Genomic DNA, 19,990 nt, shown 5'->3' on the forward strand with positions numbered 1-19,990 from the left:
ACACAGCATTCATCCCCTTTTCGCTTTCCTACCTTCTGCTATGTGAGGACACAGCGTTTGTCCCCTCCAGAGGATACAGCAGCAAGGTGCCATTTTGGAAGCTGGAAGCAAGGCCATCTCCAGATATTGAACCTGCTGGTGCATTTATCTAGGACTTCCTAGCCTCCAAAACAGCAAGGAACTTCTGTTCGCTATAAATTACCCAGTCTCAGGTATTTTATTATAGCAGCATAAAGACACTAAGACAACATAAGTTGGTCCTACTTAGCACCATGTGGTTTTCTATTGTGAGGACACCCTTCCAACCGTAACAAAACTTAACATTTTTAGTTATGAAAATAATAAAAGGAACATTAATTTAGTTGAGATTAAGTTTACATCCAATATGCTATTTCATAAACTTGGTCATAACTAAAACGGATTTCATATATACCTTTCCATGTTAATAGACACAGCTCTGCCTCATTCTGTATAATTCCTGCACAAATTTCTATGATAGGTATATGACATTTTTTTAAAATAATACTTTAGCCAGAGATGTTTAGATTGCTTCAGCACTTTGCTATTATAAACAACACTGAAGTGATCATATTCATATATAGTTTGCCAGATTATTTCCTCAGGATACATTTCTAGACTGGAGCACCTGTTCAAAGAGCATGCACATATAAATTTTTGATATGTAATTTGGCAGCATGTTCTCCAGAAATGTTGTGCCAATTTACACTGTCATCATAAGTACATTTCTCTATTTCTGCAACAACTCCAAATATAAAAAGGATTTTTGGATTGTTGTTCTATCCTTGAGAATCTGAAGAGGAAAAAATTTATTGTTCTATTTACTAGCATTTTTCTAACTGTGAGATTAAGTATATTTGTATTCCTTCTTTGCTAATTGTGTTTATGTTCTTTGGTCATTTGGTGGCCATTGAATCTGATTTGGTAATCTGGCCCTGTATTTATTGGGAATACTAATCACACACACACACACACACACACACACACACACACACATATACCATTTATACATACTCTAACTGTGTGTATAAATATATGTGTGTATATAGATATATAAACAGAGATGCTGGTTTTCAATTTATTCACTTTATTTTGGATAAGGTTTTAAATTTTATATATAATCCAATTGACATATATCCCTCATAGTTATTATTTTTGACATTCTTAAAAAGGTACTTTAGAACTAATGATTTTTCACCTGTTGTATTTATTGTTGTTTCATTATTTAGATATGTCTGTTCTGTTTTGTGTATTTGCTTGTTGTTTGCTGTCATTTTATTATTTCATTTAAATTGTTGATGCATTTAATTGTTGTTCGTTTAAATTGTTGATTTATCTGGAATATGTTGTTGATAAAATTGAGGTCCAGGATTTTTTCCCCAATGCTTAATCAATTTTTCCAAAACCATTTATTAAATAATTCAATTTTTGAACTTATTTTGTTTCTATTATTTTATACTACATTCTCTATAAATTTAATTATATTTATATAATCCACTTTTCCCATCGAGCTACTTATTACATATACTGCTTTAATAAACTATAGTTTTTAAATAAAAAATCCAACTATATTGGAAAGCAGCTCCACATGTCTTTTTTTGGGAGGGGAGATTTTCTGGCTAATACTGCAAGGTTATCCTTTTAATTAATTTTACCCATTTATATATTATACTGTCACCAAAGTTTATTTAAAATATACTTATCTGTAAAGATTGAATACAATGCAATTTGAGTTCCCATATTTTAAGCAACTAAAGTTATTGCTGTCCTTTAAATTTGGTGATGTTATTGATTTCATTATTTAAACAATATAGACACAGGAGGGGAACAACACACACTGGGGCCTTTTTGGGGGGCAGAGGGAGGGAGAGCATCAGGAAAAATAGCTAATGCATGCTGGGTTTAATACCTAGATAATGGGTTGATAGATGCAGCAAATCACCATGGCACACGTTTACCTCTATAACAAAACTGCACATCCTGCACATATACCCCAGAACCTAAAATTAAATAAAAATAATATAAGCACATTAAAGAAAATCTAGAAAATAAGTTTTAAAAAACTTCCATTTCAGCTTTAGTTAGCATTTACTATACCTTCCCATAGATAGGTAAGTGTTTTCTAAACTACTGGATTTTACTTTGCTCAAGCCAGACAACACGAAAGTGTATAAAGAAAACAGTTAGTAATCTTTCACCTTTATATTTCTCTTCTACCTCAGGGAATCAGTGCTATCAATTTGGCATGTATCCTTTGCCATTGTTTTTCTTGCTCATAGAAATATACAAAAAATATATTTGTACACATATGCAGAATTCTGCATTGTTTTTCCTTCATGAACATTCTCCAGCTCAAAACATATTCATCTAATTTATTTTAATAGAATAGTAATATTCATAATACTGATACACCATAAATTTTATAACCATTTACTTATTTCCCACTATAAGCAGGAATAAACATACAGTCATAGCTATAAATATAAATATGTACATAGTTATTACATATGTAGTACATATCATATATATGTGTTTGCATAGTGTATCTGTAGTATAGATCCCAATAAGTAGGATTAAAATGATTGCATATTTTAATTTAAGATGTATCAGATTAATTACCAAAAATGTTGTAACAAGTCACACTTCCAGTCACACTGTAAAGGAGTTTCTGTTTCCACAATCCCTAAATAGCATTAGATTTTGTAAGACTTTCAAATCTTTGTCAATCTATTGGATTTTTTAAAATCTTATTTTTGAGTGCCATTTCTCTGAATACTAGTGATTTAAACTTCTTTTTATCAGTTACTTTAATTCAGAAAGCAAATTGCTCATTTATCTTATTAACATCTTAGGATCTTTTTGTATATTAGGCATGTTAACCCTTTGTCAGTTTTTGTAAACCAAATAGTTTCTCCCAAAATATTTTCTTTTGCCTAAATATTGTGACTTTTGTAAAAATAAATGTTTAATTTTAATGTACTCAAATATGATTTTTATCGGTTTCTTGTCTTATGATCTCCTCATCAAGTAAACTTTAACATGTTTTTAAATTATTATTTTTAATTACAAATCAATGTAGTACATCATAAAAATTTTGAAATGCCAAGTGTGGGAGGAAAGAAAGTTGGCATGCTACATAATCACCTTTAGTGCTGTAGAGCATTTTTTCCAGGATATTTTTTTCTCATACATATTTTTAAAACTAAGTTTAATCCCACTGAAAACATTAGTTTTGACTATAATGAATAGTATACTAGTTCTATATACTATATATCTTCAAAAGCTTTTTGTGTGTATGTATTTTCATGATGCCAGATTGACCTCCTAGGAAGTAAAAAATGTCTACTAGAACTTTTCAGGTCTTACCACCAGACTAGTTTTGCTTTTTTTGTATTTTAACTTTAAAAAGACATTTGACAAAGATAAAGACAAACCCCAGAGTGAATGCAGATATTTCACAGTGTGCATAACCATGCAGAACTTGAAGATTCTTATGTACTATTTTTATTGCCTCAGCAAGTTCTGTAAATTAGACTTTGAAATATCTTGTGCACCTGTGCACCTGTGCTATGTCTCATTGTTGCAGACATGAACCTAGTCCTAATGGCATTGCAATTTTTAAATCTTTCTAGACGAGATCTATCTTCTCTTTGTGGAAAAAGTGTATTCAATAGCTATAATGTCTGTATTGAGATAGTATAATAAGAAAGCACATAGTGGACAGAGCTGTGGTTCCAACATAAGTAAAACATTATTTCCAAAATAAGATTAATTACAGGGTTTTCATATTCTTCATTTTTGTTCACCATGATTAATCTTTCTCTTACCAGGTATCTGGCTTGGAATTCTCGAAGGAATCGGTATATTGGCTGTGATCACCAATGCATTTGTAATTGCTATTACTTCTGATTACATCCCACGTTTTGTTTATGAATACAAATATGGCCCCTGTGCAAATCATGTAGAACCAAGTGAAAAGTAAGGCTTAAATTTAAACATTTTCCTGATATGTTTTACATTTGTAATTAAAATAGAATCTTACTGGGAAGTTTTGTTCTGTGACCATTAAGGGTGGTGTTTCTAAGCATTGCGTTTATAATGTGTTTATTAGGTGAAATCAAGCAAGGTAAAAAGGACAACAGTGTTATTATAGCAAATAATCTTAGAGTCCATCTACTGTTTTTACTTGGAAATGCATCACAAGTATCAAAGTATTAAAAATATATTTAGAAGTTACATTCTGTAAATAGAAGTTATCTTAGAATAACTTCTTACCATCTAGATGGTAAGAAGAATGCAATCTTCTTACCGTATAGATGGGGAAATTGCAACCTATACTGGCTAATCAAACTGCTGAATGGAGCAGTGCTAGTTTGTGGGAAGAAGCAGAACTTGAAGGAACTGTCAGCTCTATGACTAGAGATTTTCAAAAGGAATTTACAACTGGGGGTTTTAAGGACGCAAAAAAATCCTGTCTCCCATGTATTTTCTTTTAAAATTTAAGTCCACTCTTTGCAACATAGTTTCTCAGCCTCTGCACTATTGACGTTTTAGATCAGGTAATTCTGTCTTTTCATGGAGGGCAGAGGGCTGTCTTGTACATTGCAGGATGTTTAGCAGCACCCTTGGTCACCACCCAGTAGATACCAATAGTAACCTCGCTATTCCCCAAGTTGTGGCAACCATAATTATCTCTGGGCATTGCGAGATGTCCTCTGGGGGACAAAATTACCCAGTTTAGAACCACTGCTTTAGGTGATACAGGTTTTCTCAGCTCTTTCCTTATTTAAATAAGGTATTGGGGGAAAAATGTAAGAGGGCATTGGATTTGAGGAACGGAGAGGAGTTGGAGGCACATGAAACAGAGCTGTAGCTGGAGATCAGCCTTAGATGTGGAAGAAGCGACAGGAGAAGCTGCTTCTCCTGCTTCCTTCAGGAGTAGCTTTGGGTGTGCAGCTGATCCAGATGCAGGGCATGTGCCACAACAGGATGAGCCCTGGAATAGGAGGAAATGCGCTGTTAACTCTGCTGAGGAACTGACGTTTTCTCAGATCAATGAAATACCTTTCTGGATATAAATGTCTCAGTTGTTTCAGATAGGTGATAAAGGGATGGATATTTCCTTTATGTATTGCATATCGTGGGGTCTTGTCAAAGGATTTTAACTTGAAGCCAGACATTTTAGGTTCGAGTTCTAACTTTGCCTTTTTTTTAAATTTTATAATAAATTGTCTACTTTATTTTAGAGATAATTGAAAATACAGAAGAATAAAAGGCCATAAAAACCCTAGCAAAAACAAAACGAGACTATAATTCCATTCCAGAAATACATATTACTAATATTTTGAACCCATCTTTTCAGATGTATTCTATTCATGTACACATTTTAAAGGTATATAACAGTAGAATCTGACTTTTTTGATAATCTGTTCTTAATTATTTCTGCCCTTAACAATATAGAATGAGTAAATATTAAACTTCTGTAGTTCTAAACTTAGACATGCTTATCCTGTATTCTGCTTTTTAGTAAAAGGCATGTCATTAATCTGGACCTAGTTGGTTCATAATAAGAAATGTTCGGCCGGGCGCGGTGGCTCACGCTTGTAATCCCAGCACTTTGGGAGGCCTAGGTGGGCAGATCACAAGGTCAGGAATTCCAGACCAGGCTGGCCAACATGGTGAAACCCCCTCACTACTAAAAATACAAAAATTAGCTGGGCGTGGTGGCGGGCGCCTGTAATCCCAGCTACTCGGGTGGCTGAGGTAGGAGAATCGTTTGAACCCGAGAGGGGGAGGTTGCAGTGAGCCAAGACCGTGCCATTGCACTCCAGCCTGGACGACAGGGCAAAATTTCGTCTCAAAAAATATATATATATTCATAGCCCTTATGATTAAGAAATGGTGTCCGAAATAAGATCTTATGAACTCTAAAGCACTATTTAAGTGTAAGAGGGATTTTGTATTAGTAGTTTTAAAAACCCTGTTTTTTCTTAATTCAAAATAATCTAGAAGCAGATGTTAAGGATTTAAAATATACAGGCTTGTTAGGGAGCCCTCTTCCATAGCATTATTTGCCAGTGTCTTCACTGCCACCTAGTGGCAGGTGAAAATGAGATTGACTGGGTATCTAGCACTCTGCGTTTATGTAGATAGCGCCTGCCTTTCATGTAGATAGCGCCCGACATCTTCTCCATATTCATCGGTTAGGAATATAGACTAATTTCAAGCAAAGATGTGGAGGACTTATGTTACATTGACACCACACATTCAGAGGAGCACCCTGTTTATTTTCCACGTATGCTTAGCAGCTAAATTGGCATAGATTCATTCAGATTGGAAATTTTCGGAGCAAGGTGGAAGAACAAGATGACAGTGGGAGGGGAGGATATTGGCAAGAGAGTAGGTGAAATGATAAATTATTGGTTCTAGTATGGACAACGAATGGAGTGAAGCAAGCATAGCTCTGTAATTAAGAATTCAAGGTTTAGAATCAGATAGATGCGTGTTTGAATCTAGGTTCCGAGGGCAGTCCTTCTTAACATGTGGTCTGCAGATCTCCTTCAGGGATCCATGAAGTCGATGCAATTTTTATACTGAAATTAAGATATCATTTGCCCTTTTCATATATTGACATTTTCCCTAGTGATCCAAAAATATTGGTGAATAAAGTTTCTGGTAGTTTTGCATAACTAAAGGCAGTGGCACCAAACAGTATTGCTAGTGATTGTATTCCTCACCATAATTTGGCCAACATAAAAAATTTCAGTAAGAAGTTCAGTGTGTCCTCAGTGAAGCAGCAATAATTATTGATTTAATACAATCTCCACTATTGAATAGATGCCTTTTAAATATTCTATGTGACAAAATAGGAAGTGTGCATAAACCGCTTTCTGCTGAATGCCAAAGTGTAATGGTCGTCTCAAAGAAAAAAAAATACTCATGTGATCATTGGAGTTACAAACTGAGCAAACTTTTTTCCAACATGAAATAATGATTGCCAGACAAACTATGATTATTCAGACTTGGATACTTAGCAGTCTTTTACAGAATGCTCACTACTAGCCTGTCATTTTAAAGAAAATAATTGCCATATTTATTGCCATTGAAAAAGTATAAGCACTGAAGTGAAAGTTAAGAATTTTGGATAACTTTTGTTTACCACTTTGAGCCTAAAAGCTTCCCAACGCTTTTGATTTTTTTTCTGATAAAAATAAATGGTGATATTAACAATTGTGAGTTTTTTCATGATCTATAGTAAAAAATATGTCAATATTTGGAAGAGCTGCATGGCTCCAGGAACGAATATTTTCCAAATAACCCATATTTGATGTTATAAAATCATGAATTAATAAAAGATGAATTTAAAATGCAAGTTAGACTTAGGGATTTTAATGTAGCAGAATGAAAACGTCATTGATATGGTTTAAAATTCCGCATTGCAACTAAACCTTATAAAGTATCACATGTAGAGCTTTGACGGAATGTCAATGAAAAATATCCACAATTGTTTCACATACTATTAAAATAGTCAGTATATGAGACCAGATTTTCTACTTATTCTTCAACCAAAACAACATATTGCAACAGATTTTATATAGAACCAGATATGAGAACCTAGCCGTCTTCTGTTAAAACAGGCATTAAAGGGATTTGCAAACATTTAAAGTAATATCATTCTCACCATGTTTTTCTTTTGGAAAATATAGGTATTTTTCTTTAAGAAACGGGTATTTATATTAATGTACCTTAATATAAATTATTTTTGTTTTTAAATGAAGTAATAGACGTTTTCTAAATTTCTCAGCTTTAATTTCAAGTACGTTAAAATATCAATAGATACATCTCTGTGAAAAAAAGAAAAAAGCTTCTTCAGATCCTCAATAATTTTTTTAAATGCAAAGGGGTTCTGAGGGCAAACGTTTTTGGAATTATAGGCCTACAGGAAGTTACTTAGTCCCTTTAAACTTCAATTCTTTAATCATTATGATGGAGATAAAATATATATGTTTTAAGGTTGTTGTAAAAATTAATTTTAACAATTCTTTGAACTCACCTGGATCTCTAAAGCATTGGTCATAATAACTCATTCTTGCCCCTCCCCTTTCCTTTGATGTCCTCTTTTCCATCCTTAACCATCTTACAAACCAGTTGTCCAATCACCGTAACCACTTCCTTGGATACGCAGGTCCTTTCCCCCATTCACTTTGTTACGGAATTGCAGAATCACATCGTTGGTTCTCCAGACTCTTTGTCTACTCTGCACTGCACTCATGCAGCTGCATGTGAATGAAGGAAAATGAACAACCACACTGACTAGTTTCACTTTAAGTTTGTATCACATACTTTGTGTGGACCTGACAAATGTATTTTATTTTTCTAGTCCATTTGCCCGTCTACTTTTTTAGAGAAGTTTGTCATAGCTTCTCCTTGCTCCTCAAGCCTTCTGAACCTCCTTTTTTATTCTCACTCTGACCTGATCTTGCTTCCTACTTAAGAAAAATTGAATCAATTAGAAAAGATCTTCCACAGACGTCTATTATCACATCTTCCTACCTACAGTATGTGTCCCATGTAGCCTGCCTCCTCCAAGTTCCTAGAAATAGAACCATCTGTGCTCCCATATTGAAGGCAAAATTCCTCCACTTGTGCCCTGGATCTCTTCTTCTTTCCCTATCTGAAACCATCATTCTAGTAATTCACCCCTTTTTCTCATACATTATGTATTTTGCCTCTATTTACATTTTCACATTAACATTGAAACATGCTTTTATTCTTCTAGTCAATAGATAAAGTCCTCCCTTGTCCCGGCTGCCTTCCAGTTACATCTTTATGTCTTTGCTCCCATTTATAACAAAAACTACATCCAAAGAGTTTTCTGTTCCTATGTTCTCCAATTCCCCTTCTCTTCTTCCCTTTTAAACTCTCTTCGATAATGTGTATGCCCCATGGCTCCGTTGAGATGTCATGATGACTTTCACATTGTCAAACCCACTGGTCAACTCTAGTTCTCACATCATTTGGCTTCTCAGCAGCATGTGATAATTGAGCATTCCCTTCTTAATATACTTTATTCACTTGACTTTCAGAAAGCCACATAATTTCGGTTTTCCTGCTACCCCACCAGCCACACCTGCCAAGTCATGTCTGCTAGTTCTCATCTCTCAGCTTTAGTTTTGGAGTTCCCCAAGGGCTCAATCTATGGACTTATTATCCATATTTCTATTTATTTCCTTGACCATCTAATTCAGTTTCATGGATCGATCTGTGCTCATACCTGAATTCTAGCCTTGAATATTCCACTGTCTACTTGGCATCTCCTCTTACCTGTCTAATAAACATCTAAAACTTGCCATGCCCAAATTTAAAGTCCAAATTTCATCCAATCCTGCTTAACCTTCAGTCTTGCCCATATCAATTCACAGCAATTTCATATTTATAGTGGCTCAGGCCATGATCCTTGGCAATCAGCCTTGAATACTTTTTTTTTCACGCCCCACACAATCCACTGGAAAACATGTTGACCCTGCTTTCTAAACATCCCTTTTTCATACCACTTCCACTGCCACCACCTAGCTCAAGACACTACCATCTCTCACCTGGATCCTTGAATAATCTTACTTAAAACTTAAGTTCATTCATGTAATTCATGTGCTCAAAACACAGTAGTGTCTTCTTATTTCACTCTAAGAGCCAAAATCCTCCTTAAATTCATACAAAGGGAGCTTCTTCTCTGAGCTCGTTTTCCAACACTATTTCCCTCCCTCCCTTTGTTTCCACCACCACTGCCCTCTCACAGTCCCCAGTACATGCCAAGGTCTCTGCTTTTTCTGCTTGAAACTGTCCATCCCCAGATACCCTCACGGCTGCCTCTTTCAACTCCTAATCTTTCCTCGTGTTATCTTCCTAAAAAAGTCTACCCTAAGGACTCTACGTGAAATTTTAAACCCCTAATTCCAATTTCCCTTAGCCTAATCTATTATGTTGTGAGGTGGTCAAAACTTTACATTACTTTCTTTAAGAACATCCAATTTCTCCAGCACCATTTCTTGAAAAGACAATTATTTCACCAAGGATTGCAGTGCCATTTTTGTCATAAATCAGGTGAATGTGTATTTGTGAATCAGTTTTTGAACTATCTCCTCTTCATTGGTCTATTGCCTTTCCTTGTATGAAGATCACAGTGTCTTAATTACTGTAACTTTACAGTAAGTCAATATTATGTGCTGTAATCTTCTGTACATTTTCTTCTTCAACATCGACGTTGCTAATATAGATTCTTTACATTTACATATAAACTTTAGATTTAATTTATCAGTTACCATTTTTTAAAAATTTGAGAGAATTGACATTTTAACAACCAATCTTTAAACATGCTGACTCCATTTATTTAAGCGTTTGTTGAATTCTCTGAGACATGTGGTTTGGTTGTTTGTTTTTAGATCCCAGTGTAGAGGTCCTATATGGCATTTTTAGATTTATGCCCTGATATTTGGTATTTGTAATGTCACTATAAATAGTATTTATTTAAATTTTATTTTCTTTTGTTTGCTGCTAGTATATAGAAATATTTTTCTATATTGACCTTGTATCTATCTAGTGACCTTGCTAAATTCACTCATTAATTCAAATGGTTTTTAGATTATTTTATATTTCCTATGTATATAACTATACCATATGTGAATAAAGTCATATTTATATATTGTTTCTTTATGTTAATTCCAGTTATGTCTTTTTCTTCTACTTGTGTAGGCAATGTTGAATAGAAATAGTTACAAGAGAAATGTTTGTCTTCTCCCTGACTTCAGGAGAAAGTGTTCAACATATGAAGCATTTCACTGTTAAATATGATATTAGCTATATGTATTTATGTAGATATTCTTCATCAGATTAAGATCCTACCAGATTTTTGGTTTGTTGAATAGAGTTTATTATGTCTCCAGTTGAATTTTATAAAACATTTGTTTATTTATTAATATGATCATATGATTTTCTTTTTGTTCTGTTAATGTAGTGAGTTCCACTGAGCGATTTTATATGATAGAAAAAACCTTGTATTGCGAGAATTAGCTCCACTTGGTCATGAGATTCATTTGTGGTCTATAGAAAATTTAAACTTATCTTTCTGCCCCCCACTGCCTCAAAACTTTGAGAATTAGCTCCACTTGGTCATGAGATTCATTTGTGGTCTATAGAAAATTTAAACTTATCTTTCTGCCCCCCACTGCCTCAAAAGTTTGAGAGGCTGTGTGTTAGTGGCAGGCCCCCTCCTTCTTGCAGCAGGATTTGTAGAAGGCCTTTTTCTCTTAAGTGCTGTGACACTCTAGAAGATTTCATTCTGCCTTTTGAAAATCAAATCACTCCCACCCCCAGCTTTCCAGGCTGCCCAAGAACTTAGCAAATATCTCATGAGAAAAACATCCAGGCATTTGGGGCTTCTGTACCTTCCCATCTGTCACATCAGCCCCATGCAATTGGTAAAACTCATTGGTTTCTATTGCCCTTGGTAGAGACACTCTGACTTGCTGAGCCTAATTCTTAGTATTCACCAAGATTTGATAAATGAATGCCTCCAGGAAAGGGAAAGAATAGGTGATTGCCAATTTCCCTAGGAAGGACTTTTCTCTCTCTGGAACATTCATTCATCTAGTTCTTGTTTCCATACATCTTCAATGTCTTTAAAAACTTGATTTTTGTTACCGTAGGAATGCTGACTTAACAATATCCGATCTGGAAGAATTACTTCATTTTTATTTTCATAGCACTTACTGCATTTTAACATTCTATACAATCTACTCATTAATTATGTTTATTGTGTGCATATCTCTCCCCTCTCCCACCCTACTAGAATGTAAGCTACACAGGGATAGGGGTTTTTGCCTGTTTTGTTCACTGTTAAGTATCAAGCATCGATAATTTTTCCAGAAAATCATAGGTCTTGAATAAATATATATGTTTAATAAGTTAAGTAAAAAATAAGCAATGTTTATTAACTACTTAATTATAATTGAATAATATGTGCATGCATATTTATAAAACATATTTTATAGAGTTTTAATGCATAGAAAGTAATTAGCAAAATATCTAGTGTGTAGTAACTACTTAATAAACATAAACCAGATGAAAAGGCAAGATAGGAATTATTGGGAGGAAATGGCAGGGCAGGAATCTCTCTCATTAAGGTACAATTATGAGAGTTAGGGAATGGAATAAAAGAGCTTGGTTGCTAAAAGTTTATCATTAGAATGGAAAAAATAATACATTTGTAAAATCCTGGCATTTGTAATAAAATAATTAGGCTAGAAACCTATGAATCTTTGAATCACATGATATTTTTCTTTTCTCCCAGTTGCTTGAAGGGATATGTCAACAATAGCCTATCCTTCTTTGACCTGAGTGAGCTTGGTATGGGAAAATCTGGTTATTGCAGGTACTTATAATAGTTATATTTCCTGCTTGCTTTCACCATTCCATGTACTCCCCCCTGCATGTTAATGAGGACACTTAAACTGTTATTTTGGCATTTTGGCAAATCAAGAAAATTCAGGCCTCCACTCGTTGATCTCTATTTGTCATTCTCTTTGTTTTTGTGGATTTCAGGTACAGAGACTACAGAGGCCCCCCTTGGAGTTCCAAACCCTATGAGTTTACTTTACAATACTGGCATATCCTTGCTGCTAGATTGGCCTTCATTATTGTGTTTGAGGTTAGTCGCAAGCTGAGATGAAAATTACTATAGATAAATGCTTTTCTAAATGATTTATCAGTTGCCTCTTTGAAATCAGTTCCTCACAGACTTCCATAAAAACACTTAAGTAGGTCCCGTAAAAGGCTTTAATACAATGAAAGCATTATTACAAGTACAGAAAAGCAAGAGCTGAATAATGTAAGAGTGTACATTAATTTAAATACCAGGAAATCAGCGTTAATAAAAAAGCTACTGCACAGTTGAGCTGAAAACTTTTGAGCCTCCTACTTTTGAGCCTTTTAGTAACCAAGTTTAAAAAGGAAAGGATGATTTTCATCATCCAATAAAAGAATCCATATCGATTCATTGGGATGGAAAAAACTGATTTTCTGAACAATCAATTCCAATTACAGTGGATCACTTATATATTTGTGTAAGCAACACTGGATGGTTCAATAAATTGTGCTTGAGAACATTTTATTTAAAAATTCAGAGACTTTATCAGATCCATACAATAATATCTGATTGTAATCCTGTGAAGAAATTTGGCAGAAGCTATTGTATTATTGCCTTGTTTATCATATAATTATTTCAATACAGTGAATAATTCAGCACTGGGATATATTGAGTATCTACTCTCTGAGGTACCACTAAGGTCAATAAAAAGACTTTAAATGAATCTGTTTTATATGGCCACACCAATTAATTCAGAGAAAAGGTAGCTATGACTAAGACTTTTGGAACAAATATTTTTAAAGGTAATACACCTCTCAACTGATCTCCAAAAAGTACTTCAAATTTTTTAGTGAAGTATCCTTCATCTTTAAAATGAAATGCTTACCCCTAAGGGTATCATCGAGGACTGAAATTCTGTTATTTAACGACTTTGCACCTATATACATGTCTCCTGATGAAGTGAGAGTGTCTAACATAAGAGTTAAGGCATATTTCCAACCCGGTGATTAAAAAAACTTCTGTTGTGTTTTTATTTACACTTCTCCCCCCATCTTATTTTGGAGCTCAAATGAACAAAGTTAATAGAGTGCATGGATTCAAAGCAAACTGTCATCACTGATCCATGTAATTTCCTCACTATTTTTTTCTTCTTCTTTCACCACTGCTAATTCCATTATCCACCCATTCCAAAAACATCCACTCCCTTTTCATCTGTATAAATTCTTCCACATATTTACTTGCATATGTGTTTGTTTACAAACAAAAATACATAGTATTAATTTGAGTGTTCTTTTTCAAAATTACTTCAATGGTATTGTTTCATGAAACTTATTTTGTGCCTTACCCATTTTACTGTTTTTAGATATATAGAGAGCTAGCCATGAGATTGAGCCACGTTTAGAACATTTTTTCTGTCTTCCGTATGATATTTCATCAAATGTATTAATCCTTTGTCAGGTGGATAGTTTGGAAATATTTTCCCCATTCTATCAGTTGTCTATTCACTCTGTAGATTTTTTTTATTTGCCATGCAGGAACTTTTTAGCTCGATATGATCCCATTTGTCTATTTTTGATTTTATTGCCCATGCTTTTGAGTTCTTACCCCAAAAAAATCTCTGCCCAGGTCTATGTCCTAAAGCATTTCCCCAGTGTTTTTCTTCTAGTGGTTTCATAGTTTCAGGACTTACACTTGTCTTTAATCCATTTTGAGTTTATTTTTGAATTTGGTAAGAGATAGGGGTCTAGTTTCATTCTCGTGCACATAGATATCCAATTTTCCCTCCACCATTTATTGAAGAGACTATCTTTTATTGTATTAAATATTTTCCCCTTAGAGCGCCATTTAGAATGAGTTGAATAAACTTTTTAATTATAAAATACTTCTGCATTAAGTTCTAATAGTCAGTGTTATTAAAATTATACTAACTTGGCCAGGTGTGGTGGCTCACGCCTGTAATCCCAGAACTTTGGGAGGCCCAGGCAGGTGGATCACCTGAGGTCAGGAGTTCGAGAGCAACATGGAGAAACCCCGTCTCTACTAAAAATACAAAATAGCCAGGTGCAGTGGTGCATGCCAGCTACTCAGGAGGTTGAGGCAGGATAATCACTTGAACCCAGGAGGCGGAGGTTGTGGTGAGCTGAGATCACAACATTGCACTGTAGCCTGGGCAACAAGAGTGAAACTCCGTCCAAAAAAAAGCTATACTGAATTATTTTTTGCTCAGGGACTTGAAGCATATCCCTACTAATTTAATTATAGCAAATGTTTTTAATTTTATTCCTATACCCTTGAGGCACATTCCTGGATATTTCTGTGAATATCAAACATTTTATCAAGAAAGAAACTTCTGATTATTTGCTTTTATATGGAAAAATATGACCTGCCTTATTATGATCTACTCTGCAGTACAGTCTCTTGGGACACATATAATAAGCCCAGTTAAAGTACCTTGAATTCTTCATAGACTATTATCTACTAAGAATCCATTAGGAATGTATTATTTTCCACAGGTTATGCTAACTCTATTAGTATCATGTTTTTTCCTTTCTGAGAAATTGAAAGATCTACTCTTCATAGGAAAAACAGGATGCATTTATAATAACAGGAGGTAATATTTAAGCAGGGCTCACACTATGACAAGCAATCCTTGAGCCATACACACACACACACACACATATATATATATACACACATACACAAACATGTATATGTATATTGTGTATGTGTATTTGTGTGTGTATGTGTATATATATTCATTTAATACTTATGCCAACCTTTAAGAAGTACTACTATTATCACCACTTTAGGGATATAACACAGAATATAGGTGATTTGCCTGAGGTTAAAACAGCTAATAAGCATAGCATTCAGATTCAAGCAGCCTCATTCAACATGTATACTTCCTACCACAGACATACTACCTTTGAGTTTTATTCCTGCTTTTTTTTTTTAATGCATTACTTTTGTCAGTTCATTTTTCAAAATATCGGCCAGGAGCAGTGGCTCCCACCTGTAATCCCAGCACTTTGGGAGGCCAAGGCGGGAGGATAACTTGAGCCCAGGAGCTCGAGGCCAGTCTAGGCAATGTGGTGAGACCTCATAACTACAAATTTTTTTAAAAAAATTATCCAGGTGTAGTGGCAGGCAACTGTACTCCCAGCTACTTGGGAGTCTGAGGCAGGAGGATTGCTTAAGCCCAGGAGATGGAGGCTGCAGTCAGCTGTGTATATGCCACTGCACTCCAACCTGGGCAAAAGAATGAGATGCTGTCTCAAAGAAGTAATAATAAAATAAAAGTAATATGTTTTTTATCATAGAATTATTATGTAATAAAGGTAAAAATATTTAAAGCAGCTATGATGATATATGAACTTAATAGACATGAAAAATGCATTTTCTGAGTTTGAGTCTAATGCTAGCATAACAGGCAGACTGCATTCTATGTGGTTTACATGATATGTGTTATGATCTATTGGACATGGGTTCTCCCTGGATATGATCTTTCTCATCTGTGTGTAACAATTCATGTCGTAATATTTCATAATATGTAAAGATTTTATAGGAGTGAATTTAAGATTTATTCAGTGCTTATAAAGTGATATCAACATGTTGCAGCAATAAGAGGAAGTAATTCTTTGTTTTGTCCTAATACTTAAGGAAGAAAGCAACAGTAGTGTTTTCAATATAATTTTTGAAAATATTAATATTCTAAATGGTACATACTAAGTTCCGATGCTTGATTCAAGGCAAATGCAACATTGTTCATTGTTGTACTGTTTTATAATTAGCATTTCAGAATCTTTGAAAACTGTCCTTTTCACATTTAAATTTGCAGCACCTTGTTTTTGGGATTAAGTCATTCATCGCATACCTGATTCCAGACGTACCAAAGGGTCTACATGACCGAATACGACGAGAGAAGTACTTAGTTCAAGAAATGATGTATGAGGCTGAACTGGAACATTTGCAACAACAACGGAGAAAAAGTGGTCAGCCTGTTCACCATGAATGGCCTTAGTTGACACCTGTTACCCATTAGGGGTGATAACATTAATGGGAAGAAATGATGGCAACTTTGAATGCTAGGTGAAATCTAGGAGGAAGGCATACTTGGCAAACCACATGTATAATATGCTACTTGGAAATGTATCACAGCCATCTCTGGGATTTGAAATATCCAGACTTGTAGGGAAGAAAACAATGACTTGACGACCTTAAAAAGGGTTAGATTGACATTGCAGGAAGCCAGGATGTAATTCTCAGAACCAGTCTCAGGGAGATATATGCTTGGAGAACTCTGCCTTCCATCAACTGCAGTGTAATGGGAAAGAGGGTGGTGAGGTTTTGAAAGACAGATTTCCATGTAAATGTGCACAAGCCAGGCATGGCTTAAAATATCATGCAGTCTTCACTCACATACTAATTTGACTTTGGAAAGTATGGTTGAGTTCAGATACTTATAAGAAATGACTTAAACAAATCCTTGCCTTGGCTGCCAGAACTCTACATCCCTTCAGTTTACAGGTTGGTAGGAATTGTCCATGTCTCTTGCTGAGATTATGGATCTGTGCCACAGGGGATTTATGCTGCTTTACATTGACTATGCAGTTGAAGAGTTGCACATCACCTTTAGTAGTCAAACCAAAAATCTAAGATTCCAAAAAGAACAGCATTCATTGAAATAATATTCCATTGCTTTGGCTACTTCAAGTCTCTTTTACCCCTGGCAGAGCCAGTTGCAGTGCAATTTTTTGTACTAAATGCCAATAAAGCCACATACTTATAAACTATGAATGGCTATTCTTATATAGTTTAGAACACAACTAATCCATACTTTATTGTGGAAGGCTGTTTTATAGTATATTTAATTTTTTCTCTATGATTTATTACAACTCTCACGGAATATTAACTTGAAATGCTGTAAATACGTTGGTTTTCCTTGTCCCTTTGCACCTTGACAGTACGTAGTATACATTGTGGTTTATGCAGCTCTGACACCAGTTTTTGCTATTGTAATATGTTTATTCGGGAAAACTGAGGCCAGATGCTCTGCAACACTAACGCTTTTTCAACAATGTGCACTCTTACTCATGAACTAATGAAAATAATGCATGAATATAAATCTATATTATTTGCTAAAAAAAGAAAAAACATTTGTGTTTTAGTTTCTTTTTTCATGACTGAAGGGAGTTTTATGTTATTATTTCTTTGATAGTTTTGTTTTGGTTTATTTTTAACAACGCTCTAGAAACAAAGTCAAATTAATCACAAAAGACATAATTTTGCTTTGTTGTGGAATTTCTATTTCAACGTCAACTCTGTATCTATGAGTATGTCTGTTCCACAGACAGATGAGGCAGGAGTGATGGGGCACTCAAGAAAGTTCAGAGGAGGCATAAGCTATGGAGGTTGGAAAGGAAGAAAGAGAAGAGCTGAAGTAAATGTATGGTAGAAATTAAGACGTTTCTTTGCAAAACAAGGAAATCACACATATGCACACATACATATTTATGGTTACTATGATTGTTATTATTTGTCCAATCAAGCAAAGCACCATTATTTCTAACATATAAAAGACCAGATCAAACACAATGGAAATAAAGCTACTACATATATATGCCAGTATTTCTCTAGTAAGATTATGTTTCTCTTACTAGAAAACTATTTTCTAAATATTAACACTGAAAATGTTTTGTTAGCTTTTCCTTCTTTCTCTCCAGAAGAAACGTGGATAGATGATAGCTGTTTCATTGTTTGTTTTTGTCAAGCATATTCACTTTCCTCCTTGTCCTCTGATTCTGAGCAAAGGGCCTCAGACTCTGAACTTCCCTCAAGTGCCGTTGTTATGTGAAACTCTTCCATTCAGATTCCAGAGAGGTTCTCATGCTCCCCCCCCGCCCCCGCCTTATTTGTAGCAATCGTAGCAACTAATTCCACTAAGTACAAGGGAGTTTTTTACACTCCTCCATTTTTATAGCATCTGCATTTCTTTTTCTTTGTTAGGTACATGTATACACCTGCCTCAGTATAAATACTCTCTCTACCTAATAATAACATCAACCAACATCTTTTCCAAATTAGGGCCACAGAACAGCAACATTTGTCTGACAGTAGTATAAAGAATAATGATAGCTCTATCCTTAAGAAGTATTTCCTTTCCTTTTTATATAGTCCCATTAGGGTTTAAAACCATATTGATCAACTAGAAAGAAAAATATGAAAAGAGAAAAATATTTTAATTTAAAAATTATAATACATTGATTTATAAAATGCCTTCTCTGATACTTTTGAAACAGATGTGAAAAACAGAAAAAGAAAAAATTGTCTGAAATGTTTATTTTGCAAAACAGTGCAATAGAATCTAGTTATGCCTTCATCACTGTTGACAGTAAATACTGACAGCCCCTTGCAGTGTGTTAGTTTTAGATCACTCTGTTTTAGTTGAGAGAAATGTTTTATATCATGGTTTTTATATGAATACAAATTACTTCTCAAAGATTTATAGCACACACTATTCTCAGGAATTCTGTATTACATGAATGCTGCTTATATATTTTCATATTCTAACTTGTCTTTTCAAGCAAATAACTAATATATATGTGCATGCAGTCTGCCTTGACAAGTTGTTCCAAGCTGAAGAGCTTTCACTGTACAATGTGTGGAAAATCACCATAGATCATGGCTGAAATAGTTTGTAATTGTCTGAGTCTGTGCACGTACTATTAGATAAAATGCTGCTGAGTGACTGCATGATGAGATACAATTTCTGAATGCTGCACATTCTTCCAAAATGATTCTTAGCACAATCTATTGTATGATGGAATGAATAGAAAACTTTTTCACTCAATAAATTATTATTTGATATGGTATTTTCCCTATAATTTGCATGTTAAGTTTAATTCTGCTTGCTTTTTAAATATTAAATTGAAATTTGTTTTCTATGGGGAGGGGGTGTTGTTCATTCTTTAACTCTACAAGGCTAGCTTCTTATTCTTGCAGGCCATTACCGTACTCTTAAAAAGGTTTGACTTTCTTCTGAAAAGATCATCATTTTCTTCAAGGCGTTTGCACATTATAAAGTGCTGGTGGGGAATCACACATATCTAATGCTTTGTACTAGACACAGATAAGAGAAGAAGCTTGATTAGTTCTTGTGAGGGTTAACAATACTGTCATCACACATAAGCCCTTTCTCTTTCGCATTTATGCTGGCTCCATCAATCACCATCAAAATCTCTTTAAGACAGGAATTTTAGCACAGATACAATGCATGCTAAGGAGGGAGGACATGCAGGAGCACCATAGCCAACTGTCAAAAAGAGGCTGCCA

At 34.6% G+C, this 19,990-nt stretch overlaps 1 protein-coding gene across 3 annotated transcripts in view; it reads left to right on the forward strand.

Moving 5' to 3' along the window:
• The window catches only part of ANO3 (anoctamin 3), a 473,946-nt gene extending 454,418 nt beyond the window's left edge, over window positions 1-19,528 (forward strand). For all 3 annotated transcript variants that reach the window (XM_054661268.2, XM_001134720.8, XM_016920588.4), the window contains 4 exons: window positions 3,849-3,996; window positions 12,365-12,445; window positions 12,616-12,721; window positions 16,497-19,528. In XM_054661268.2, coding sequence (XP_054517243.1) covers window positions 3,849-3,996; window positions 12,365-12,445; window positions 12,616-12,721; window positions 16,497-16,679 — 518 coding nt within the window. In that variant the 3' untranslated portion in view covers window positions 16,680-19,528. The remainder of the gene's footprint in view (window positions 1-3,848; window positions 3,997-12,364; window positions 12,446-12,615; window positions 12,722-16,496) is intronic.
• Window positions 19,529-19,990: the final 462 nt, after the last annotated feature.

Source organism: Pan troglodytes, chromosome 9, assembly GCF_028858775.2.
Source record: "Pan troglodytes isolate AG18354 chromosome 9, NHGRI_mPanTro3-v2.0_pri, whole genome shotgun sequence".
Classification (NCBI taxonomy): domain Eukaryota; kingdom Metazoa; phylum Chordata; class Mammalia; order Primates; family Hominidae; genus Pan; species Pan troglodytes.